A 25,983-nucleotide genomic window follows, 5' to 3' on the forward strand; every position below is an offset into this window, starting at 1 on the left:
ATAATAATAGCACTCACCTCCTGGGGTTGTCATGAGGAGCAGGTGAGACAATAATTGTAAAGTGCTAAATATAATGCCTGGTGCATAGCGAAGCACTAGGTCATTATCATTATCATCCTCTAACCCAAGGGCTTTTAGCACCCAAGTTCTCCTTGATGGCCGCCCTTCGAGGCCTCAAAAGGCAGTAAAATGAAATCCCTGGGGCCACTCCTGTCATGGCCTATCTTTGGCAAATGGTGTATTTCTCTTGTCAAAATGTTTACTCAAATTCTTGGTTGGCATGACTACCACCCCGTCTGACACTCAGCTTCCAGCTCTGGGGAGCTCAGGGGGACGGCCTGTGCAATCAAACAGCCGCTTAACAAGCCCGAGTGTTGCCAAGCCTGCCCTGGAGAAGCTCAGAGAGGCCTCTCAGTGGACCTCTGGATGTGGGAAATGAGCAGAAAGCTCAGGGGTGGAGGACTGAGTGGCTCCTGTCATCTGGCGTAAGGCAGCTGCTTCTGAGTATATGAAAACAATCTCCAGGGTTCCAGATGTATCTAGACATAGCTTTGTTCCGAGCTTCAGGCATACCGAAAGAAATTTCTGAGGTTCTAGGTATATCTAGGAGTGTTCCTGTGGGAGATTCTAGATCTATCATGGGAGTCTCCAGGTTTCTAGATATATGAAGGAAGGCCTGTCTAGAACTCTTGTAGGTTCTGTGCCTATCAAACTTTCTCCAGGAACTGTATCAAGGGAAGGTATGAGGGTCAAGGTAAATCTAGGAACATGGATCTAGAGCTGCAAGGGACCTTGGGGACCATGGATTCCAACCTCCTCATTCTACAGGTGAGGAAACAGACCAGTGAGGATAGGTGACTTTCCTGGATTAACATAGCTAGTGAGTATCAGGTAGGATTTGATCTCGGGTCTTCCTGGCTTGGTGTCTAGAGCTCTCCCTACCCACTACCCCACCCAGCTGCCTCTTTGTGGCTGGTTCTAGGTATGCCAAGGGAAGTACAGGTTGCCAGTATGTCCCAGAGTATCCCTTTGGCTAGTTCCAGGTCAATTCAGGAAGTCTCCAGGTTTCCAGGTACATCTAGGAGACTCCCCATGGCTGGTTCCAATCCTCTCAAGAGATGCTCAGCTCAAACACCACCTCCTATGGTTGCTCATAATACCTTCTCCTCCTCCATTGACTCTGCATGAATACTTAAGTCTATGCTGGTTCCCTCTTTAGAATGTAAGTCCCTTGAGGGCAGGAATCATTTCTGCTTTTTCTTGTTTATTCCCTACCCTTGTCTTGGTGCCTGGAACATACTAAGGGCTTCGTTTATTTATGTGAAGTTTGTATCCAATGGATGGGGGGCAGCACGGCCTAGTGGGTAGAGAGCCTACAATAGAGCCAGGAAGCCTTGGGTTCAAGGGTCACCTCTGACACATAAATACTGTTCCTTAACCCCTCCAAGCTCTAGGCAGCTAAGACCAAGTCACAGAGCGGGTGCTGCCCTGCAGCGGTGGAGGGAGTTCCCCTAGCAGTGACATCACAGGTCTGGTTCCTATCTCTATCTGCTAGGTCTTGTCTTCCTGGCCCGCTTCTGCTGGCCACAGTAGAAACATGTTTATTATATTTTTTATCTTGTGTTTTTATGATGGAAGAGAAATAAGTCACGCTTTCTTTCTCTGCTTGCAGTTTATAGGGGCCTTAATCCTCTCCGTGGGGATCTACGCGGAAGTTGAGCGCCAGAAATACAAAACGCTTGAAAGTGCCTTCCTCGCACCCGCTATCATCCTCATCCTCCTGGGGGTTATCATGTTCATCGTCTCCTTTGTGGGGGTCTTGGCTTCTCTCCGGGATAACTTCTGTCTCCTGCAAGCGGTGAGCGGGCCCTTCCCAATGGCCTCATCCCCTGCTCCGAACTAGTCTGGGTCTGTCCTGCCCGTCGGCCCTCCAGGGCAGCGCCGGGCATCACAGATGTGGGAGGCTGGCACAGACCTGGGCTGTAGAGTGTGGGACCCCCCCCATCCCCAACCCCCAAGGCCATCATCAGTCCCTCTGTCGTTCTAGTGCCTGGCAGATACAAGATAGACACAAAGTAGATGGAAGGCGATATCAGAGGGCGGAGGTCCTCCCAGCTCCTGGAGGGAGGGGAAAGGCCTCCTGCAGAAGGGGGGATGGGAGTCTTGAAAGAAGTCAGGGATCCTGTGAGGAGGATGTGCACCCCTAAAGTCACACATTAGAATAACTAATAATAATAATAATAATAATAATAATATGATAAACTATAGCCAGGGTTTACATCATGCTCAGAGGTTTTCAAAGCCTTGGATGTTTGTTATCTCATCTGATCCTCACAACAGCCCTGTCAGGTTGATGCTGTTATTATCCCCATTTAACAGATGAAGAAACTGAGGCAGACAGAGGTGAAGTGACTTGTCCAAGGTCACCCATCTAGAAGGCTCTGAGATCCGATTGGACCTCAGGCCTTCCTGACTCCAGGCCCAGTGCTCTGTGCACTATGGTGCCACCTAGCTGCCTTATGTAGCAGAGAGAATGCTGGCCTTCAAGCCTGTAGTGGCCGCTTCCCTGCTCCGGAGCCTCAGTTATCTCACCTGTGAAATGGGGATGGGAGCGGCAGTGGTGGTGGTCCTCCATCCCTGAGTGATCGTTTGCTTCCATCCCACAGTTCATGTACACCCTGGGGGTCTGCCTTATCATCGAGCTCATCGGGGGCGTGGTGGCCCTAACCTTCCGGAACCAGGTGAGCAGCAAGGGGAAGGCAACAGGGATTCTGACTCTCAGCGCGGCTGACGGGCGGTCCCAGAGGCTGCAGAGGAGGGAAACTGAGGCCAGGAAAAGGGACTGAGGACCGAGGGCCATCTCTGTGCCCTCCTCCAAGGCCCTTGCTCACCCAAGAAGTGCCACATGACTTAATTTAGTTAATTAACTTATTAATACAACCACAGATCAGAGGAGCAGAGAGTTAGAGTTAGAAGGGACCTTAGAGACTGTTGGCTCTAACTCCGTGAAAACCCCAGGCCTGGGTGCTCAGTGGTTATTGTTATCCCTACTGCTACCATATCCTCTGCTGTGGTTGTCATTATGAGTGATGATGATGCTAAGCACTGAACTGAAGCCTGCTGACTCTTGTCACTTCTGGCCTCTGTAGTAATAATAATAATAATAATAATAATAATAACTATTATTATTAATTTTATGTCAGGTTTTAGGAGAAATTACTGGCTACTTTACCAAGTGGGCTCCAACCCAATCTTTCCCCATGATTTAATCCTAGGTCTGTAACACTTTTGCTAATAATAGGGAGTCACATTTTTATGGTGACTCGTGGTTTACTCTTTTTTTTTTCCTTCTTCTGGGGCGATGAGGGTTAAGTGACTTGCCCAGGGTCACACCGCTAGCAGGTGTCAAGTGTTTGAAGCTGGATCTGAACTCAGGTCCTCCTGAGTCCAGGGCCAGTGCTTTATCTACTGAGTCACCTAGCTGCCCCTCATGGTTTACTCTTAATCAATCAGCAAGTATTTATTAAACACCCACTACTATGGGAAAATACAGGGTGGGTTGGGTAGGTATTATTGGTTCCATCTTGCAGATGAATAAACTGAGGCTTTTAAACACATCCCCTTGGCATGGAGAAGAGATTGATGCTATGCCAAAAGCAGACACTTTATGCAGAAGACCCTCCTCTGGAAGAAGGCCCTCGTGCCAGTTGGCCTTTTCTAGGGGTGTGTCATCCATTTGTTGGGGCTTGGCCCTGAGTAGAGACTGGGCTGGCAGGAATGAGGAATGGTCCTTGTGCCAGGAATGGAAGCTCCCTGAGGGCAGGTGCTGACTTTATTCCTCTTGTCCTCTGCTGTGCCAAGCATAGGAAGCACTGAATCAGTGTTTATTGAAGGAACTTGGGAGAAGCACGAGGCAGCCTGGGGTAGTGGGCACTCACTGGGCCTGGGGAGGTTGGGAAACAGGCCACCATCAGGATGTGAAGGAAGGCCACAGAGGGCATCCTGTGCATCTGCAGGTTGTGGCTCTGTGACTTACTCCCTATACGATCTTAACCCCTGTGCCTCAGTTTCCCCTTCCCTCCCTCTCTTTGTGGTCCCGTGGATGGCTTAGGGTCACCCAGCTGCAAACATGGTGCCCAGACTGAGCCAAGCTCTCACCACTGTGCGTGGCCTCTCGTGTCGAAGGGATTCAGGGGGATGAAGACCTGGCCCTGTGACTGGGCGAGTGCTTGTCACCTCTGAGGTCAAGGGGGCTTTTGTCAGGGTCAGAGGGAAAGGCTGGGGAGCCCACTGACCTCCCACCCTCGTGTCTCATGCTCACCTGCAGCCACCGACACGGAGTCACTGATGGCAGAAGCTCCTTTGTCTCACCCACTCCCTCTGGCCCTCGTTCCCCTCTGCCCTGTTTGGCCACTTGGGCTGCTCAGTCCCCGGGCTCAGGGGTGGCTGGTCCACAGCAAGACAAGGTCAAGGTGGTGAGAGAGGGTGGAAGTGGAGAGGGAGCGGCTCTGGCCGGGCAATGGAATCTGGGAGAGCCAAAGGATCCCTACTAGGATCCACTGCCTCCTCCCCCTTCCTCCTCCTCTTCCTCCTCCTCTTCCTCCTCCCTCTCCTCCTCTCCCTTCCTCCTTCCTCCTTCCTCCTCCTCTTTGTCCCGGGACCCTGGGACCATAGCGCCTCATTCGCCATCCATCTGTCCCCAAATCAGAACCTCGCCTGAATCTCTCCCAAGGACAGGCTCAGAGGCCTTCTTGATAAGATCAGGTTTTAATCAAGCTAAGTAATTGAAACAGGGGCCGGAGGAGGGCCTGGCGGGGAGAATTGGAGTCAGTTTGTGTTGGCAGGAAGATCAGCCCTCTCCCTGGGATGGAAGAGGGAGGGGAAAGGTGTCGGGTTCCTGGCCCGGGAGGAGCCTGGCAGACCCAGCTGCCAACGCTCTCTTTGGGCCTCGCCAGGCCTACCAGGCCTGCTCTTCTCCAGTGGCCCAGTCCTGGGAAACCAGGCCTGGGGCTTAGGGAGCCTCACTGGGGAGCTCTGAGCTGAAGGGTCTCCTGCTGAGATGAGAAGATTGGACTCCACTGGGTTCTTAGCCCAGGGGCGAGGAACTTATTTGACACGTTTGGATAACTATCTGCACACAATTGGTTTCCTTTGTGACCAGTCTTCTGTATTTTATCTGATGCTTCTGAGAAGGGGACCTTGGACTTCACCAGACACTGTGACACCCAAAGGGTTAAGACCCCCTGGAGTTGACCATCTATCTATCTCTCTGGTCCTTTCTAGCTTGTGGGAGTCAGTGAATTGAAGCCTGCCCACCCTTGGGACGGCCAGGCAGAGAAATCCATCCGGGGTCTGGGTGGCGCCTGCAGAGGCAGGCGGGGGAGAGGAGCCACGAGTTCCCTGGGGCTCTGGGGGCAGTCAGCTCACTTGCAGGCCCCAGCGGGGAGCCCTGTCTGTCTGGACACCCATGCCCTTGTCTCCATCCCTGGGTCCCTGCCCCAGGCGTAACAGCAGCCCCCTGTGATTGCAGGGTAAGGCCAAGCTCCAGTGGGATTTTTCCATAGGGCAGTGATGGTGATGGTTGGCTGAAAGGACCAAGCACGCTCTTAGCTCCACAGTGGCCCCGCAGAGACCAAAAAGCAGTGTTATTGCCTGGCTGCACCATGTGTGACTTCAGACTGCTGGAGGACAGCCTCTCACAAGAGAGACCTCCCGCCATTCCCCCAGTCCCGGGACAGCTTTTGTCCACAGCAGGAACCCAGCCAAGAGGCTGCCATTTGGGGATCACGGGCAAAGGTTGGTGGAGAACATGCTGTCCCCAGAATCATCAGCTTGGCCTCGGGGGAGGCGGCTAATGTCTCAATCAGTCCTTCATTCCTGCCCTAGAGAGCTTATGAATTAGTGTTATTGATGACCAGCAAATGCCAAGAGCAGCTAGGAAATGGTATACAGAGCACTGGGCCTGGAGTCAGCAGGACCTGAGTTCAAATCTAACCTCAGATACTGCCTAGCTCTGTGACCCTGGGTAAATCACCTAACCTATCTACCTCAGTTTCCTCATCTATAAAATGGGGATAATAGCAGCACCTGCCTCCCAGGGTGGTTGTGAGGAGCAAATGAGAGAATATTTGTAAAAAGTTTAGTGCGGCACGTGGCACAAAGTGCGTGCTATCTACACATTGGCTATTAATGTTGTTGTTGATGTTACTATATAGTGAAATTCAGTATTGTGGTCTCTAGTATTATGATCCAACCACTACCTGAGCAAGAATTCTCTCTAGAATATCCCTCACAAGTTGTCATCCAGCTAGAGCGCCAAAACCTCTAGTGATGGAGAGCTCACTACCTTCCTGAAGCAGTCCTTTCCATCAAGGACATATGCCCATCCCTGACCCTTTTGGAGCCGTATGCCAGCCCTGTATGATAAACGGGCAGGGACCTTGGCCCCCATTTTACAGATGAAGAAACTGAGGTTCAGAGAAAGTCAATAATTTGGCACCATCAGAGACTGATGACAGACCCAGGTCTAGAGACCCATGTCTGGTGGATCACACTGAAGCATTGCTGCTGGGGCACTGCTTCTGGGGTGAAATGAGAGAAAGAAGCAGTATTAATGTCAGAGGGGAGGAGGAGAGGCTGTACTGGGTGGGGCCTTCATTCCCAGGCCTTGGAGCTCAGGTGATGTCCAGATGTGTGGCTGCCCCTGAGGTCCTGGGCTTCCCAGGGCTCCCCTGGGCTGCAGGGAGCCAGCCCCTTTGGGCAATGATAGGCTCCTTCCTACCTTCTTTTCTTCCTGTAAATCCCAGCCACTGGTCTTGCTGCCCTTTTCCTCTCAGGCCTCCTTAGGGGAAGGGACTACCCAACTGCTTTCAACAAATTCAGGTTTCTAGACCTGTTTGATCTATAGTATTTTTTTTTTTTAAGTGATGCAATTGGGGTTAAGTGACTTGCCCAGGGTCACACAGCTAGTAAGTGTTAAGTGTCTGAGGCCGAATTTGAACTCAGGTACTCCTGATTCCAGGGCCAGTGCTCTATCCACTGTGCCACCTAGCTGCCCCAAGATCTACAGTCTAAGAGACTGAATGATGCATTGGAAAGAGCCCTGGCTCTGGCTCCAGAAGACTCGGATTCAAATCCTGCCTCTGACACTTTCTGCCTGTGTAACCTTGGCAGAAGTCCTTCAACTCTTTGTGCCTCAGTTTCCTTCATCTGGAAAATGAGGGTGTTAGAATAGATCTCTTCTTGTTCTTGTTCTTTGATCCTCTGACTTGGCAGATATGAAGCAGATATTGCTGGGTCAGTATCAATGATGTTTGAAAGATTGTGGAGAAGGAAAGGGATACTGCAGTACTGGAGAAAGGAAAATATTGTTTAGTCATTTTTCAGTCATGTCCGACTCATGTCCGACTCTGGGGTTTTCTTGGCAAAGATACTGGAGTGGTTTGCCATTTCCTTCCCCAGTTCACTTTACTGATGAGGAAACAGGCAAACAGAATTAAGTAACTTGCCCAGAGTCACACAGCTAGTGAGTGTCTGAGGACAGATTTGAACTCAAGAAGATGAGTCTTCCTGACTTCAAGTCCAGTGCTCTATTCACTGTGCTACCTAGCTGTCCTGATAGGAAAACACCCAGTTTAAAAGGGAAGAAAATGACATTAAACCGCAGGCTTGACTTTGATTCCTGGTGAGATTCTAGAGCACACTTTTATTTTATTTTATTTTATTTTTGGTGAGGCAATTGGGGTTAAGTGACTTGCCCAGGGTCACACAGCTAGTAAGTGTAAAGGGTCTGAGGCCGGATTTGAACTCAAGTCCTCCTGAATCCAGGGCCGGTGTTCTATCCACTGTGCCACCAAGCTGCCCCTAGAGCCCACTTTTAGAGGCGTGGTTAGTGTCCATGTAGAAAGGGAAGCAGTGATCCTAGGAGTCAGTAGGGCTTCATCAGGAATAGGTCGTGCCACGCTTACCTCATTTCCTTCTTGGATAGGGCTCTTCATTGATAGAACAGAGGAATGCTATAGACCTGGGCTACCTACATGGCAGCAAATTGTTTTCCATTTCTGTCCTTGCTACTCTTGTGGACACTTTGGGCTGGACGATGGTACCAGTAACAGCTGATGTCTATATGGCATCCTTGGGCTTTTTAGAGAGCTTTGCTTTACTCCATCATCTCCGCTGGAATATCAGCTCACTGAAGGCAGGTACTGTTTTTGCCCTTCTTTGTTTCCCTAGCACTTAGCAAGGTTCCTGGTACACAATAGGTGCTTAGTAAATGCTTGTTGACTGACTGGTTGTTAATCCTTCCAGCTGTTGTACCCGCCCCACCAAGTCACCTACCGTTTATTACGTATGTATCCATACATGTTCATATTGTTTCCCCCCAGCTCCACTTGTAAGCCTTGGTGGCAAAACCGTTTCTAGTTTTGTCGTTGTTTCCCTGTCTTCTAGTAGAGCTTGGCGCATGGTGGGCGCTTAATCAATGCTCTCTCCCCTTTCTGGGGGCGGGGCAGGCTGGCCCAATTCCCGCTCCCACTCGAGCCGTTGTCATCACTGTGGTCTTTAGTCGGCTCCTAGCTCAAGCTGAGGATGCCCTGGTGCGCCTTGGCATAGAAGGGGGAGGGAGCAGGGGGCTGGACTGCTGCCCTGCCTGCTTAGCTTAATGGACTGTTCTCAGCAATTCCCTATCGGATGTGCAGGGGCTTGGGGCATTGGAAGAGAGGGCAGGAGGAGGGGGTCTGAGGCCACAGTCGAGAGGTGGCTTGGCCTCTGGGCAGTTTGTGGGTTTTTCCCTTATCCTGCATCCAGCCTGCCTTAGAGAGGACCAGATCGGGCCCATGCTTAGGCTCCTTGCAGATGGTGAGAGTTTTCTGTCTCAGTGATTGTCCGTGTGTGTTACTGGGCATGGCCCTTACCCAGGAGGGCCCTCAGGAGTCACCCAACCAGGAGCTGTGTTTACTGGAGAAGCAAAGGCCCAGTGATGGTCACAGCCCCCTCCTCTTTTTTTTTTTTTTTTTTTTTTTTGCAGGGCATTGAGGGTTAAGTGACTTGCCCAGGGTCATACAGCTAGTAAGTGTCAAGTGTCTGAGGCCTCCTGAATCCAGGGCTTGTGCTTTATCCACTGTGCCACCTAGCTGCTCCTAGCCCCCTCCTCGACCCTGGAGCAAGGTTAGCCAGAGGACAAAGGGGCTGTCAGTTGATTCCTTCCTCTGCACCTTTGAGAGCTGAGGCCTCTCATATGGCATGGAGGATCCTGGGTTTGGGGTCCTGAGTGCTAATCCAGGAGCATTTATTTACTGCCTCTGTGCCGCTGGTGTCCCCAGGGTCTGCTAAGGCTTGAAGGTTCCCTGTTACTTTGTGGATACCAGTTTGTGTAATACATGAAGAGCAGGGCCAGGGACTGGCCTTGGGGCTTCATGGGTATAGAGACTTCCCGGAGGGAGGAACACCCTCCACCAGAATAGCTTGGCACCTTTTATATAGTCTATATAGTCTTAGAGCAGGGGCTCTCCACCTTGTCTGTGTCCTGGACCCCTTTGGTAGTCTGGTGAACCGAGGGATCCCTCTTCTGGGGACTTAAATGCCTAAGATTACAGGAGAAACCAATCACATTGAAATATGGTTGTAGAATATTAAAAAATCAAGTTCATGGCCCCGGATTAAGAACCCTTGTATTAGAGAGTTGCCTGCAGTTATCCAATCTAGTAAACCTTTATTAAGTGCCTGCTGTGTGCTTGGCACTGAGAGAGGTTAAGGGACTTGCCCAGAGTCACGGACCTACTGTGTGCAAGAGGAAGGATTTGAATGTAGGGCTTCCTTGAGCTCTCCATGCTACTTTTTTTTTTTTTAAGGGGGCAATGGGGGTTAAGTGACTTGCCTAGGGTCACACAGCTAGCAAGTGTCAAGTGTCTGAGGCCGGATTTGAACTCAGGTACTCCTGAATCCAGGGCTGGTGCCTTATCCACTGCGCCACCTAGCCGCCCCCATCCATGCTACTTCTTAAAGAGCATTTCTCTTATACCTACATCAGCACTGTCAGAATGCTCCATTCCCAGGTGAAGGCCACGTGGCCTCTGTCTCCCTGCCCATGAGCGGGACCTTAGCGCATGAGCAGGACCCAGGACCCAGAGCGCCTGTGGTGGAGGCCTGTCCCATGGCCGGCTGGAGGGGATGGCCAGGCTTGGCGTCACTCCTTCGTCCCCTGCTTTTCTGTCTGGCTTTTTTTCATGGAGATGAGAAAGCCCCTTGTTGTGCCTGGCCTCGGCTGTCTCTGCTGGTGCCCCATAGCCTGAAAGCTCCCATTGTGCCAGGGTGGGCACGGTCGCCTGCCTGTCTTTGGGGCATCGCCCACCCATGGCTGTTGTGAGGCCCTTTGTGTGCCCGAAGATCTCTGACACAACAGATGGACTGTGAGGGCACACAGCGCATCGTGACTTGGTGTGGGACGTGAGCCAGACGGCATTCTTCCTCGGGGAGAGGTGCCCTCCCCCCATCATATCAGGAGAGAGGGATAGCTTTGTCAGGCACCAGACCCGGGTTCAAATGCTCCCTTGGTAGCTGCCTGTGTGACCTTGGACAGGTCACTTCACCCTGATGGGCCCCAGTTTTCTTATCTACAAAAGGAGAGCATTGGACTCATTGGTCCCTCAGGACTCTTCCAGTGCTGGGTCAGTCTCCCAAGTCTAGGAGCCTCTCTTTCTTCATCTGTAAAATGGGAACTGATACCAAATAGCTCGCTCATCAGAGGCCTTGGTAAACTTTAAAATGCTGCACACTTGTGAATTGTCCTTCTCATCAGCAAAATCTCTTACAAGCCATGAATCCGTCACACTCTGTTTGTCTGGATCGCCCAGAATGTTGCTAGAATCTCTCTGGGCCAGTGGAATGAGCACTAGACTTTTTTTTTTTTAAATAATAAGCATTTTAATTTAAAGTTTTGAGTTCCAGATTCTATCCTTCCTTCCCCCCTTCCTGAGGCAGTAAGCAGTCAGATAGAGGTCATACATGTGCAATTACGGAAAACCCATATTGGTCATTTTGTGTAATAAAACTGGGATAAAGAGGAGAAATGAAAGAAAGAAAGTAAAAAAGAGCGTGCTTCAGTCTGGAGCACTAGACTTGTGATGGGGAATCAGAGCAGGCGTGTGGAGGAGGAGGCCCTGGCTTGGAAGAATGGGGGGAATCTCAGCAGGTGGCAGGGCTATGGGTGAAGGGCATTGTACGCACGCGCCTGTGAGCCAAGGCTCAGAGACAGCCTGGCCGTTTGGGGCCGGGAGATCTGGCCAGCCTTGGGTTTCTTCCTCCTGCCATTTTTCCTAGTTTATGAGGTGAGGGTGGCAGTTCCTGCCCCACCTTCCTCCCCTGCTGGGCCAGCAGGGAGATCTCTGGAAGGTGTGGGGAGGTGGGGAGACAGCCGTGCGTTTACGGGCGGGCATGGATTTGTGTCAGCCGTGCTGAGCGGAATCGTGGGCACGTGTCAGGGAGCAGGGAGCGGGGCAGAATCTGGAGCTGACCTTTTCTGTTTCTGAACAGACGATCGATTTTCTGAACGACAACATCCGAAGAGGGATTCAGAATTACTACGATGATCTGGACTTCAAGAACATCATGGACTATGTCCAGGAGCAGGTGAGATGCTCATTTCTTGGGGGCTTCTTTGAAATTGTCCTTTTCTTTTCTAGACCTGAGCTTCCCTGGGAGGGGGAAGGAGGTGTCTCTTGTCCTCTCTCTCCTCTGCTTCCCTTCCCCTCTTCCCACCCAGTCGTGGGATCATTGACTTGGAGAAGGGAGGAGAGGGCGGCAGATCTGATAGCTTCACTTTACAGATGAGGCCCCAAAGGGCAGGTGACTTGTCCAAGCCCATGCAGGGGGTCAGAGGCCCGGCTGGGCTTCACACTGAGTCCTCCTGACCTTGACTCAACGTTCTCTGCTGGAGGTGCCTCCACCAAGGAGGCAGGAGGATATGTGGTAGAAAGAGCGAGGGGATGCATGCTCAGAAGACCCGGGTTCTAATCCTGTCTCTGACTCATTCTCTCTGGGTCACCTGTAAAGAGGAGAGTCAGACTGCATGGTCCCCAAGGTCTGTGATGCTGCAGACTGGCCAGGCTGGGGGGAGGCACCCGCAGTCACAGCAGGAATTATAACAGAGACATTTGTGGAGCGGCTGGAGGTTCACTCTAACTTCAGAGCAAGTTTAAGGCCTTTTAGGTCTCTTCCCCACAAAAGGCAGATCAAGGAGCTGCTGTGAGGCTTGTGCCTCTGCTATACAGATGGGGAAACTGAGGCTCAGAAGAGCAAGGTCAGAGCCTGGGGTCAGACTTGGGGCTCCTGGCCCTAGGGTCTGATGCTCTTTGCTGCCAAACCTTGTGGCCTCTAGGTATTGGCATGCCCGTGCCCACGGGCTGTTGCCCTCCCTAGATGTTCTCATTAAATCTGCCCCAGCCTGGGTATAGTGAAGCCACCTGAAAACCTCTTTCGCTAAATGGAAGGGTGTGTTGGGCCGAGTGCCTGACAGATAGAAGGCGCTTAACAAGTGCTTGTTGACTGACTGACTGACTGACTGACTGACTGACTGACCGACCGACTGACCGATCCCAGCCAGTGCTGGGTCAAGCCTGTCCTTGTGACTGGGTCACAAGCCAGAAGGGGCCTTGGGGGTCATATGGTCCTACTTACTCCCTGACAACACAGCTGACCGTGGCTGGGGGTGTGGGCTGGGGTGGGGGGCATCCCTTCTCTACTTGAAGACCTCCCAGGGAAGCCTGTCCCGAGTTAGCTTCCTGTTGCTTCTACCTCTGGCCACTCTTCCCCGAGGCAGCCTTTCCGTGCCCTGTCCCCGCATCCTGAGCTCACCATCCCCAGTCACTTCCAACCTTCCCCGGGCAGGGCACCAGGAGCGGGGGAGATGAGGAGAAGCCTCGCCTGTGGAAGCTTCCAAAGAAACATGAATTCTTCTCAGCCTCTGTTCCTCGTTCCATCCTCTCCCTCCCCTTTGGGAGACCCCGATCACGGTAAAAATAGTTTCTTGGCCCTCACCCAGGGCCTTGGAAGAAATGCACCCCCAGAGCCCGAGCGCCTCAACAGGTGGAGGGCGTCCAACCTCCCCTCCCTCCTGCTCCCTCTCGGTCCCTGCAGTTTGGCTCCAGATGCCAGACAGATGCTCACGGCCTCACTGTGAGCTCCCAGACAGCAGCTCCTCGGAGCGAGCTTTTGCTCAGGGCCTTTGGGCAGCGGACCTGTTCTGGCCGTCCTGGGTCAAGTCCTGTAGAACCTCCTGTTGAAAGGAAGATGGAGAGGAAGGCAGGGGGGCTCTTAATGAATCGAGCCGACCTGGACTCGACAAGTGGTGTTTGTCCTTGTCCCAGGCTTCTGGCCCCTGATTGTGAGCAGGTGCAGGGCTGCCTGGAACATGCCTGCCGCTCTCCCGGGGAGGCCACGCTTCAGAGCGGGAGCCTTTGGCCCGGAGACTCAGTCTCTATAAGCACAGGCCTGGGGGCTGCCCAGGAGTTTGTTTTTCCAAGCAACAAGACCATTTTCCTTTCTTTTCTTTTCTTTTCTTTTCTTTCTTCTCTCTCTCTCTCTCTTTTTAAGCATCTATCTACCAGATTTTACTGAGTTGCTGTGAAGAGTGCACTTTGTAAATCCCAAAATTATATATCAACGTCAGCCATTATTACCCCAGAGGCAGTGTGGTATAGGGGGCGGGAGGGAGACCCAAAGCCAGGAAGACCTGGGTTCAGCACACACCAGCCGTGGGCACAGATCACTCCACCTCTCACAGTTGCAGACATCTCTTCAAGGCTGCGAGTCACAGAGAGGTCGCTGGCCACCATTGGTGGGCTTGACATCCTTACCAGGGAGAGAGCTGGGTTCTAGTGATGGCTTTTTTGGCCACAGCATGTCTCAAAGACTGTGCACCAAGTGATAGAGAAGAACGGGGAGCCCACTGATATTGGAGGGCCCGCTTCTCCTTGGGACAGCTTCACAAGCTCTTGAGTGTTTCCATAGATCCGCTGAAATCTGACTTTCCCCAGTTCCAGCCTGTATGGGTCCACAATGGATCTGCAAGGACTTGGGGACAGCTCTCTTGTCATCATCCCATAGGTTTCTCTGGGCTCACCCTCCGTAGTGCCTTATCTCTTATGACACTGCCCTGGTTACCTCCTGCCCGGTATATTCCTGTGCTGCGTACAGAATCCCCTCCTGCCCGGTCCCCCCAACACTGAATTCTCATTTTACAGATAGGGAAACTGAGGCAGGAGATTGGACTCAACTTAATGCCCATGCCTTGTATAAGGCCCAATCCCAGCTTCTAAACCATGAAGTCAGAAATGACCTTCATCCTTTGCTAATTGTATAACAAGTAGGTCTCCTTTGGTGGAAGGGGCTCAAGGGTTTTTTTTTGCAGGTGTAGGCTACCCTGATGGAGGACATTACCTTGTTGTTGTCCCACCTCCTCATCCCCTCCTTCCTGTCCCTGCCCTCCCTCCCTCCCTCTCCCTCCCCCCTCCTCCCTCTCCCTCCTCCCTCCTCCTCTTCCTCCCTCCCTCTCTCTCTCTCTCTCTCTCTCTCTCTCTCTCTCACACACACACACACACACACACACACACACACTCACTCACTCACTCACTCACTCACTCACTCACTCATTTTTCCCCTTTTTAGTTTAAGTGCTGTGGCGGCGAAGACTACAAAGACTGGGCCACAAACCAGTACCATGACTGCAACGCGCCCGGACCCTTAGCTTGTGGGGTGCCGTATTCCTGCTGCTTCAGGAACAAGGTAAGAGTCACGTGGCCATTGTGGTCTCGTTCTCGTAACAGCCACGTTTGCAGGGACAGGAAGGCCGATGGTGTGCTCAGGTTAGGGCTTCTTAATGCCTGGCCGTCCGGGATGCTCCTCAGTGGGGCTGTGGGCTTCCCGAGACGGCGGGGGGCCCAGAGACAAAACGGCTCAGGACTCGTCCTCCGCACGCCGCAACGTAAGCCGATCCTCCTAAACACCCTCCAAGAAAGTTGAGATCGAGGCAATTTGCCCATGGACAGACATACAGAGTTACTCAGTGTCAGAGTCAGGATTTGAACCCGGGTTTCTGCTGCCTCCAATCAAATGACCACAGAGACGCAGCCCTTTCCCCCCACCCCAAACCACAGCTGTGGCAAAGCTCCCTCCCATCTGGTCTCAAGGATCTCCCTCCTTTTGTAACACTGAGGGACTAGATGAGACCTGTTTGGGGTCATAGTCCCTGTGTCTAAAATAAAATTCCTGGTATTCCAAAGGAAAGCAAGTCTGTTGAAATTCAGTTATCAAAATATCAAACCAGTGGGTCCATGGACCCCCCTGTACTAAATGATCTTCAAGGTCCCTTCTGATTCTGCATTTTATGATCCTGTGGCCAAATGAGAAGAATGGCTTGAATCCTGCCCTCCTGGTGCTCAGATACAAGCTCATCAGCATCGCATTTCGAGCCCCGCCGGTCAGGTCCCTCTGTAATCAGGGAGCCAGCCCTCCCAGGCTTATTGCATCTTACTGCTAGCCACTGGGCTTGTGTCCAGGTCATCTCCCATACCAGTACTGCCTACCATAGGCCTCTCTTCCTTTCAAGATCCTAGTTTTCTCCAAAGCGCAACTTTGGGCTGCTTTCTATAGGAGGCTTTTCCTGATGCACCCCCAGGTTCATCATAAATATGCTCACGATTAATTAACTATTAATTACATGTTGTATCTCCCCAGTAGGCCAGCAATTCCTTGTGGGCAGGGACTGTTTTCTTTGTGTGCTCAGCATACAGTAGGTATTTAATTAATGCATTTCTGATTGATTTGGGTGTAAGAAAGGCAGGAAACAAGCATTTAAGTGCCTACTGTGTACCAGGCACTCTGCTAAGCACTTTGCAAGTATCTTATTTGATCCTAAGTTGTTATCCCTGTTGTACAAGGGAGAAAACCGAGGTGGAGGAAGGCTGTGTTAAACAGCTAGCAGGTGTCAGAGGCAGGATTCTAACCCAGGTCTTCCTCACGCACGGTTCAGCTCTTGATCTCGTGTGTCACCAGCCCCTCTCTCAGCTGAGGTTCTTGGTTCAAGCCTGGGACTTGAAGCCCAGCAGGCATTCAGCCCACAAAAGCCTTGTTTGGACCCACCAGGCCAGAGGGAATCATGAGATGGAGAGCTGGAAGGGACCCACTAGACTTTAGGTTCCTTATCTGACAGAGAAGGAAACTGAGGCCCAGAGCGCCAGCTCCTGTGGAGGGAGGGACGCTGACACTGTCGCTAGGCAGACGCTTCCTGCATCGGCGAAGGGTTTGGTGAATGTGCTCACATCCCCCCGTCTCGTGTCTAGGAGCAGAGAGCTCTGCTGGGCCTCGCTCCCTTAACAGTCATGGAAAATTTCTGTTGCCAGACTAAGTGCTTTGAGGTGTTCCATGTTCCCTGTTTGCCGCCTGCCTTTATAAACCATCAGCTGCCGTCTGACACAGACTGATGGGGGTGCACTTTAAAAAGGGCAGGCCACCCTGGCTTTGCTTGGGGCGGGGGGGTGGAGGTTAAATTTTCCGTGCTGTGGTCGTAGTCCGACCCTCTCATTTGACAGAAGAGGAAGACGAGGATGGGTCTCACCCTGCTGCTGGTAAATGGCAACGTGGGGTCTTGGAGCAGGGGTCCCTAATTTTTTGACCACACGCCTATCAGTTTAAAAAAGTGAGCATGCGGGGAGGGCTAGGTGGCGCAGTGGATAAAGCACTGGCGCTGGATTCAGGAGGACCTGAGTTCAAATCTGGCCTCAGACACTTGACACTTACTAGCTGTGTGACCCTGGGCAAGTCACTTAACTCCCATTGCCCTGCCCAAAAAAAATAAAAGTTTGTTGTTGAAAAGTGAGCATGCACTCTCAGTATACGTATGTAGTGATGGGGCTGGGGCTGGGAGTTTACCAAGATAAGGAATTTCTGGGGGAAGAGACTCCCTCCACCGGAGCAGGTTGGCACTTTCTCTGCAACTTCTAATCTTAGAGAATTATCTAGCCCAGTGAGAAATGCAGTGACTTGTCCAGGGTCACACAGTCAGCTGTCCGAGGCAGGATTCAAACTCAGATCTTCCAGGCTTCAAGGCCGGCTCTGGATCCACTATGCTAGTCTGCCTTCCTGCTATTTACAAACATACATGCCTATTTATGAATTACATACATAGACTAATATAGTACTATATTACACACATTATAAAATATAAAATATAGGTTAGAGTTGGATGTGATAAAGAAGTGAGAGAGCATTGTGTTTGGATGGATGGCCTTATTTTTTAAGAATCTTACTTTAAGGGGCAGCTAGGTGGTGCAGTGGATAAAGTACCAGCCCTGGGTTCAGAAGTACCTGAGTTCAAATCTGGCTTGAGACACTTGACACTTACTAGCTGTGTGACCCTGGGCAAGTCACTTAACCCCCATTGCCCTGCAAAAAAAAAAAAAAAGAATCTTACTTTAACACCTTGTTATGCAGAGATTTGAGATTCTCCCAGAATTCAGGCTCAGTTTATTTTGATACTTGGTCTTAATAGTTGTGAGGTTTAAAACCTCACAAACATACATATAGCCAGCCTATAGATGAAATGCACCATAAACTGCACTTGCTATAAATAAACAAACAAAATTATTTTCTCAGTCCCATTAACCAATTTTGCAAAAATGTGTTTTTGGTAGACTTCTGTCTCCCCTAATGTCAACTGCTCTTGCAGTCTAATTGGGAGGTGTTGCAGAAGGGGAGAGGACCCGTCTTCATCGGTGAAGGACCCTCCCACACTCATGAAATCCAGCAGTTTGAAAGCATTGAAGTGTTGTCTGTAGAGAGCCACAGGGGTCCAAATGAACATGATACTTGTTAGACCCCCAAACGAGACTGGGAAGACAATGGAAATAGCTTTGGCTAAGATGAGGTTTGGCTTCATGGCTCAGGTCAGAGCAAGGACTTGGGTTTGAGGTTTTACAGAAAGTGGCTACTCAGGAAGCTAATGCAGCCAATCAGTCAACATTTATTAAGTGCCTACTGTATGCAGGCCTTCTGCTAAGCCAAGCAGAGAGAAATTAAAGCCGTGCACATGCACGTGCACATGTGTGTGTGTCCGAGCAGAGAAGTTGCACAACTTAAAGATGGGCTTTGTTGAGAACAGGTAATTGATGCCAGATATGGGAGGGGACATTCCCAATCATACCCAGACGTTGGTGGGGGGGATTCCCTGGGTCTTCTGCTTACAATACCAGGCTTAGGTGGAGGTGTTTCCTAATTGGGACCAGAAATGGGGTGAAGGTCTGAACCCAAAATTAGGGATTTCAGAAGTTGGTCAGGAGCCTGGTCCAGTCTAGAACCTCAGTGGTAATGTGTTTGATGTGAGGATGATGAAGACAGCCAGCCTATGGTCAGTCATTAGGGCCACGTAGCCTAACTCCTATCCCATCTACCTCCACCTCAAACAGTGCATTCCAAAAGTCACAGTGGTCATGTTCATTTTGAGTCAAGGGAGCACTGATGGAGTCCTCGCATTGTGCTGGACTGTGCTTGGGGCTGGCCAGTCCCTTGGCCCTGAGGAGCTTCGAACATTGTGCTCGTGGAAGAGCCCTGGTGGTTGGGGTTCTGTGAAGGAGGGTCATTTGTTAGGGCAGGTGGGAGGCAGCTGTCACGTTGTGACAAGTACTGGGAAGGGACATCTCCCCCCCCCGCTCCCAGTAAGTATAAAAGTGCCCGTAAGTCATATGTGCTTATGAAATTCAGTTTTTGACAAAGACCAAAGACCGTCATAAACCTAGAAGCCACAGATCAAATGAGAGAAAGTTCCTCTTGACAGCGGACATTAACAGGACACTCTGTGTTTGCTCTTAGCCCGAGCCGGCCTTTCATCCTCAGGGGTGGCATTTTGTGTGATTCTTGGGAGATCTCTGTGTCTCTAAGAAAATCTCTCCTCATTCTGATGCGATGATGTCTTTCCTGGCACATGTAGCGGCAAGCATAGTTTGACCTAATTAGGCCCCAGCTTCTAGCCATGACAGGTGAATCCTGACTCATGAAGCTGATAAAAAAAAAATTCAAATGATATTTTTGTTAATTTCACTAAACATTTCCCAATTACATTTGAAATTTTTTTTTCTTTTTTTTTTTTTTTTTTTTTTGGTGAGGCAATTGGGGTTAAGTGACTTGCCCAGGGTCACACAGCTAGTAAGTGTTAAGTGTCTGAGGTTGGATTTGAACTCAGGTCCTCCTGAATCCAAGGCCGGTGCTCTGTCCACTGAGCCACCTAGCTGCCCCTGAAATTTTTTTTTTAACATTTCTCTTTTAAAATTTTGAGTTCTGGGGGCAGCTAGGTGGTGCAGTGGATAGAGCATGGGCCCTGGATTCAGGAGGACCTGAGTTCAAATCCGACCTCAGAGACTTGACACTTATTAGCTGTGTGACCCTGGGCAAGTCACTTAACCCTCATTGCCCCACAAACAAACAAAAAACAAAAAAATTAAAAATAAAAAAAAATTTGAGTTCTAAATTCTCACCCTCCATTCCACCCATGGAGAAGGCAAGCAATATATCAATTGTACATGTGAAGTCTTACAAAATACATCTCATATTAGCCATGTTGTGTACACACACACACACATACACACAGCAAAAAACATAAAGTAAAAAGAGGCTACTTCAGTCTGCACTCAGAGATCATCAGTTTTCTTTCTGGAGGACTTTTTAAAAGAAATGTTCTGGGCCTTGAAGAATGAGTTAAGGCTTCAGAAAGGAAGACAGTACAGTTAAGAGAGCACTGTGGGCAGCTAGGTGGTACAGTGGATAGAGCACCGGCCCTGGATTCAGGAGGACCTGGGTTCAAATCCGGCCTCAGGCCCTTGACACTTACTAGCTGTGTGACCCTGGGCAAGTCACTTAACCCCAGAGAGAGAGAGAGAGAGAGAGAGACAGCGAGCACTGTGGAATAGTGGAAAGGCTGCTAACTCTCCTTGGAGTCAGAAGCTCTGAGTTTGAGTCCTGGCCCCATCACTGGGTGGTCCTAGGCAAGTCACACAATTTCTTTCTTTTAATTTTTTTTGTAGGATGTTTAGTTCCAAAATTTTTTCCCCTCCCTTAGATGGAAAGCAATCTGATAAAGGTTATATATGTACAATCACCTTAAACATATTTCTGCCTTAGTCATATTGTGAAAGAAGAATCAGAACACAAGGGGAAAACCTCAAAAAAGAAGGAAAAAAAAAACAGCCCCAAAGTAGAAACAGTATGGTTCAATCTGCATTCATAATCCACAGTTCTTTTTTCTGGATGTGGAGAACATTTTCTATCATGAGATCTTTGAAATTGTTTTGGATCATTGCACTGCTGAGAAGAGCCAAGTCTATCACAGTTGATCAGCACACAATGTTGATGATACTGTGTGTAATGTTCTTCTGGCTCTGCTCCTCTCACTCAGCATCAGTTCATGTAAGTCCTTCCAGGTTTCTTTGAAATTTTCCTGCTCATTGTTTCTTACAGCATAATAGTATTCCATTACATCCATATACCATAACTTGTTTAACTATTCCCCTATTGATGGGCATTCTCTCGATTTCCAATTCTTTGCCACCACAAAGAGAGCTGCTATAAGTATTTTTGTACATGTGGGTCCTTTTCCCTCTTCTATGATCTCTTTGAGATACAGACCTAACAGTGGTATTACTGGGTCAAAGGGTATGTACAGTCCCATAGCCCTTTGGCCATAGTTCCAAATTGCTCTCCAGAATGGTTGGATCAGTTCACATGATGAGACAGTCTGTCCACTGTGGAGAGATGATGGATTTAGCTGCAAACTAAGGTGTAGAGTTGTGAACATGACCATTGAGGACATTTGTTTTGCTCCAACTCTACATATTTGTTAAGAGAAATTTGTTTTTCTTTTTTTTTTTCCCTCCCCAGTGGGGTTGGTGGGAGGGAGAGAAAATAGATTTCTGCTCACTTTAAAAAAGAGAGAGATGGGGTACGTTGAGTACATTTTCAAATGTATCCTGAGTTTTATTTTATTGTTTTGCTTTGTTACAAGAGATCTCTCACCAAGTGTGAGTGATCTGTGAATCTGCGTAAGAGGAAAACAAAACAAATGAGTAAAACTTAAAAAAGAAAACAAAGAAGAGACAGATCAGAGTCCCACCTCTGACACATCCTGGCACACCTCACCACCTTGGGCAAGTCACCTACTCTCTCAGGAGTGGTTGACACCCACCCTTGGAAGGAGTTTCCTTCTTGGGAGTTCCCAGGCCTGACAAAATCACAGGTGAGCACGCTCACACACTAGAAATAAAAGACACCTGACAAACTTTAATAGGAAACAACTGAGAGAAAAGAGCAGCTTGAGAAAGCCCTTGAATACACTGACTCTGACTTTGGAAATAGTAAGGAAACAACAGCAGAAAAACCCAGATCAATACAAGGAAAAAGGAATCAGGAAGAAATAAGGTGTCAGTTTGGCTGCTGCTTTGTGGGAGTTATTTGTCTTTCATTCTCGAAGAGGACCGTGACATTGGGGTGATGTCATGACTTGCAGTGAATTGGATTAAAGTGAGGGAGGGCTGTGCAAGGTCACTGGCCTCACTCTCTCCTCCAGGGCCATCTGGGTCCAGTGGCAAGATAAACATCAGGATGACTGGAGATGGCCCTGGATGTTTAAGGCAATTGGGGTTAAATGACTTGCCTGGGGTCACACAACTAGTAAGTATGTGAGGTCATATTTGAACTCAGGTCCTCTTAACTACAGGACCAGTGCTTTATCCAGGTTTGTAAATGGAATACCTTTGTGCTAAAAGAAATAATGAGCAGGATGCTCTCAGAAAAACCTGGAAAGACTTACATGAACTGATACAGAGTGAAGTGAGCAGAACCAGAACATCATACGTAGTAAGGCAATATCATACAATGAAGGACTGTGAATGACTTGACTGTTTTCAGCAGTACAATGATCCAAGACTCATGATGAAAAATGCTATCCATATTCAAAGAACTAATGGCATCCAAACATAGACCAAAGTCCACTATTTTTTCTTCCTTCCTTCCTTCCTTCCTTCCTTCCTTCCTTCCTTCCTTCCTTCCTTCCTTCCTTCCTTCCTTCCTTCCTTCCTTCCTTCCTTCCTTCCCTCCTTCCTTCCCTCCTTCCTTCCCTCCTTCCTTCCCTCTCCCCTTCCCCTTGTCCCTTTCTTCCTTCTTTGTTTTTTTCAAGATTTTTTTCCCCACATAAAGACTAATATGGACATGTTTTACATGATTACACATATATAACCTATATCAGATTGCATATTGTCTTAATCATGGATGGAGGAATAGAATTCGGAACTCAAAACTTAACAACAAATGTTGAAAATTGTTTTTACATGCAATTGGGGGGAAATATTTTTTAAAAAAACAAAGCCAAAGACGAGATGCTAAGTCAGGGGTTTTCAAGCTTTTGTGTCCTGGGGTCCTTCAGCAGTCTCATGATGGCTCTGGATCCTTTCGCAGAATTGTGTTTTTAAGTACATAAAATTAAAAAATAGGATTACAAAGGAAAGTAGTTCTACTGAATGCATTTGTCAAAATGTTGTGGGTTTTTTTGAGGGCAATGGGGGTTAAGTGACTTGCCCAGGGTCACACAGCTAGTGAGTGTCAAGTGTCTGAGGTCAGATTTGAACTTGGGTCCTCCTGAATCCAGGGCTTTATCCACTACGCCACCTAGCTGCCCCTCTCAAAATGTATTTTTAAAAGTACACAGTCCTCAGGTTAGAAGCTTCTGTACTGAGGTGCTTGGGAGAACAGCCACGGGCTCTGGGCTCGTTGGCTTGTTGGCTCTTTGGCTGACTGTACCTTTCTGTTTCAGTCTGATGTCATCAACACCATGTGTGGCTACAAAACCATCGACCAGGAGGTGAGTTCTTTGAAGTCATCTGAACCTTGTGATTCTTTCTCTCTCCCTGATGCTGATGTGAGCAGCCCCGCCGTGCAGGCTGGTCTGAGGTCTTCATTGGCGCCCCTGTTCTGGGAGACCTTGTGTCATCCATGGGCTGTGCTGCTGAAAACTAGGGGTCTGGGGGCAGGAGATTTGGGTTTCAGGCCCAGCCCAGATGCTTCCTCATTGTGGGTACAGGTATTTCCCCAGCATTCTTATGGATAAGGAAACTGACTCAGAGAGGGTCAGTGACTTCCTCAAAATCACAGCCAATACTCCAACTAAAGTATCTGTCTGAGAGAGACAGAAACAGAAGGAAAGAAAGAAGAGAAAGGGTTGGGAAGGCCCTTAGAACAGGGAATGTCAGGGCCGAGAAGGAGCTTAGAACAGAGAATGTCAGGGCTTGGAGGGGCCTCAGAATAGGGGATGTCTGGGCTGGGAAGGAGCTTAGAACAGGGAACGTGAGGGCTGGGAGGGGACTCAGAACAGGGAATGTCAGAGCTTGGAGGGGCCTCAGAATAGGGGATGTCTGAGCTGGAAAGGAGCTTAGGGGAATGTGAGGGCTGGGAGGAGCTTAGAACAGGGAATGTCAGGGCTTGGAGGGGCCTCAGAACAGTGAATGCCAGGGCTTGGAGGGGCCTCAGAATAGGGGATGTCTGAGCTAGAAAGGAGCTTAGGGGAATGTGAGGGCTGGGAGGAGCTTAGAACAGGAAATGTCAGGGCTTGGAGGGGCCTCAGAACAGTGAATGCCAGGGCTTGGAGGGGCCTCAGAATAGGGGATGTCTGAGCTGGAAAGGAGCTTAGGGGAATGTGAGGGCTGGGAGGAGCTTAGAACAGGGAATGTCAGGGCTTGGAAGGGCCTCAGAACAGGCAGTGGCGGAACAGACTCTCTCAGCTGGCAGGGCAGTTGGGGGAACCACTTTAGAGACCCCCTTGTGGCTCTCCCAGTGTGGAGTCAGAAGGAAGCCAAGGGGATGGGGCAGAGGATGAAGATTCTAACCCTGCCTGCTCCCCCCAGGCCATGGTGTGTTGGGCCAGTGGCTTCCCTTTTCTGGGATTTGCAGAAAGGGAGGGAGCAACTTATAGCTGGGCCAAGCTTGGCCTGGGGGGGGTCTCTGTGCCCCCTTGGAGGGTGGAGTCAGGTGTCCTGGCACCTCCCAACCCCTCATTCCTCGGCAGCGCCTGAGCATCCTGGACGTCATCTACATCCGAGGCTGCACCAACGCCGTGATCATCTGGTTCATGGACAACTACACCATCATGGCTGCTGTCCTGCTGGGCATCTTGCTGCCCCAGGTGAGGGCTGCTCTGCCCTCCACGGGGGAGGCCAGGGCAGGGATCGTTTCCCCCAACCCCCCAGGTGGCAGGAGATTCCGAAGCGGGTGGGAGGGCTCTGAGCACGGTGGGAGTCGGGGAAAGTATTAATACTGACAAGCTGAGGGAGGAGTGGCGGGACAGAGGACAGAGCGCTGGACTCCAGGAGAGCTGAGCTCAAAACCTGCCTCAGACACTTCCTAGCCAGTCACTGAAGCACTGTCACCCTCAGGGTCCCATCTGTAACAAGGGCCTAATACACACTTGCTAGGGTTGTGGTGAGGCTAGAATGAGATATTTGTAAAGCGCTTTGCAGACCTTACCTTGTCACACAAACGCTTGCTCTTATTTACTGCCAGTAATAACAATAGTGGAAGAGTGAGGAACTGGACCTGGCATTTCACTGACACTCTGGGTGATGAGGTTTCCTCTACCAGTGCAGGCTGGCACCTTCTGAAAAACTCAGTCTTAGGGAGTTGCTGAGATTCCCCGGGATCCACAGCTAGTGTTTGTCAGAGGTAGGATTCGAACCCAGATCTTCCTGGCTTCAGTACCATACCACCTCTCATTAAGGTGATTGCTTAATAGTAATAACAGCCAGCATTTATGTATTGCAAAGCTCCTTGCACAGGTCAGCGGTAGGAAATGGTAGGAGCAGGATTTGAACCCAGAGCCTCTGCCTCCAAAGCCAATGGCATCCTTTCCCCTCTTCCTTTTCTTCCACACACACAGTTCCTGGGCGTGCTGCTCACGATTCTTTACATCACAAGAGTGGAAGACATCATCTCTGAACACTCGGCCACCGATGGCCTCCTCGGGGGCCTGGAGAAGTCAGGCCTGGAGTTTTCGGGAGCCGGCTGCTGCATGTGTTACCCTGGGGAGCATCCTCAGGGCCTGTGACAGACTCTTCCCTTCCACAGAGGATCCCGGAGGTCCTTGGCCTCTGCCCCTGCTGCTACTTCCCTTGGACCATCTGGATCCTACCCAGACTGGGAGTGTGGGAGTGCCGGAGTCTAGGGGCAGCCCACAGGCCCATCCTCCTTTTCCCAGGCTTCTGTGGGCCTTGAAGGACATTGAGAAGCCCTTTTCCTAACTCAGCCCTCCCCCTCCCCAGGAAGGAGGAGACCGAGTTGGAGGCTGTATGTCCAGAGCCTCTGGGGACCGAACCCCTTTAGGGACAGCTGCTAAGCCCTAGGGACATATGGGTGGGGGCAGTGTCTCAGAGCCCTGGGCCTCCCATCCCCCAGCTGTGGCCCTGGGGTGGGGCCGGCTAGCACTTCCCGCTTTTCTCTCTCTCACCCTACAGTCCATCTGGGTATTGATTCAACTGCTGTTCTGCACCCACTCGATGAGGCCTCATGCCCTTTCTTCATCTCAGCTGGGAAGCTCAGGGGCCAAAAAAAAAAAAAAAAAAAGGAAGAAGGAAGGAAGGGAGGGAGGGAGGAAGGAAGGAAGGAAAAAAGAAAAAAGATTTTAGTTAAGTCCGAGATGCTGTGTGGGAATAAGCAAGCTTAGCTGGCCCTGAACTGAGGTATCAGGGGCTGGTCCTGTGGCATTGAAATTAAATTTTGGGCTATTTTTGTATTGATTTATAAGCAAGTGGGAGGGGGGTCTGGATGCGTGTATTGATGTGTGTGCCTGCCTGGTGCTAACACGTCTTGAGGAGTGAGGAATGTCCCCCAGTGGATCATCTGTATCATAACTTTGTGGTTCTGTTTTCTAGGCTGGCCTGTGCCCGGTGCCTTGAGCCCCCA

At 50.2% G+C, this 25,983-nt stretch overlaps 1 protein-coding gene across 2 annotated transcripts in view; it reads left to right on the forward strand.

Annotated features, from left to right (window-relative positions):
* Positions 1-25,671, forward strand: part of TSPAN15 (tetraspanin 15) — a 64,122-nt gene extending 38,451 nt beyond the window's left edge. For both annotated transcript variants that reach the window (XM_043980747.1, XM_043980748.1), the window contains exons 2-8: positions 1,673-1,858; positions 2,667-2,741; positions 11,530-11,625; positions 14,662-14,778; positions 22,847-22,894; positions 24,095-24,211; positions 24,962-25,671. In XM_043980747.1, the coding sequence (XP_043836682.1) occupies positions 1,673-1,858; positions 2,667-2,741; positions 11,530-11,625; positions 14,662-14,778; positions 22,847-22,894; positions 24,095-24,211; positions 24,962-25,129 (807 nt within the window). In that variant the 3' untranslated portion in view covers positions 25,130-25,671. The remainder of the gene's footprint in view (positions 1-1,672; positions 1,859-2,666; positions 2,742-11,529; positions 11,626-14,661; positions 14,779-22,846; positions 22,895-24,094; positions 24,212-24,961) is intronic.
* Positions 25,672-25,983: the final 312 nt, after the last annotated feature.

This window comes from Dromiciops gliroides, chromosome 2 (genome assembly GCF_019393635.1).
Source record: "Dromiciops gliroides isolate mDroGli1 chromosome 2, mDroGli1.pri, whole genome shotgun sequence".
NCBI classification, from domain to species: domain Eukaryota; kingdom Metazoa; phylum Chordata; class Mammalia; order Microbiotheria; family Microbiotheriidae; genus Dromiciops; species Dromiciops gliroides.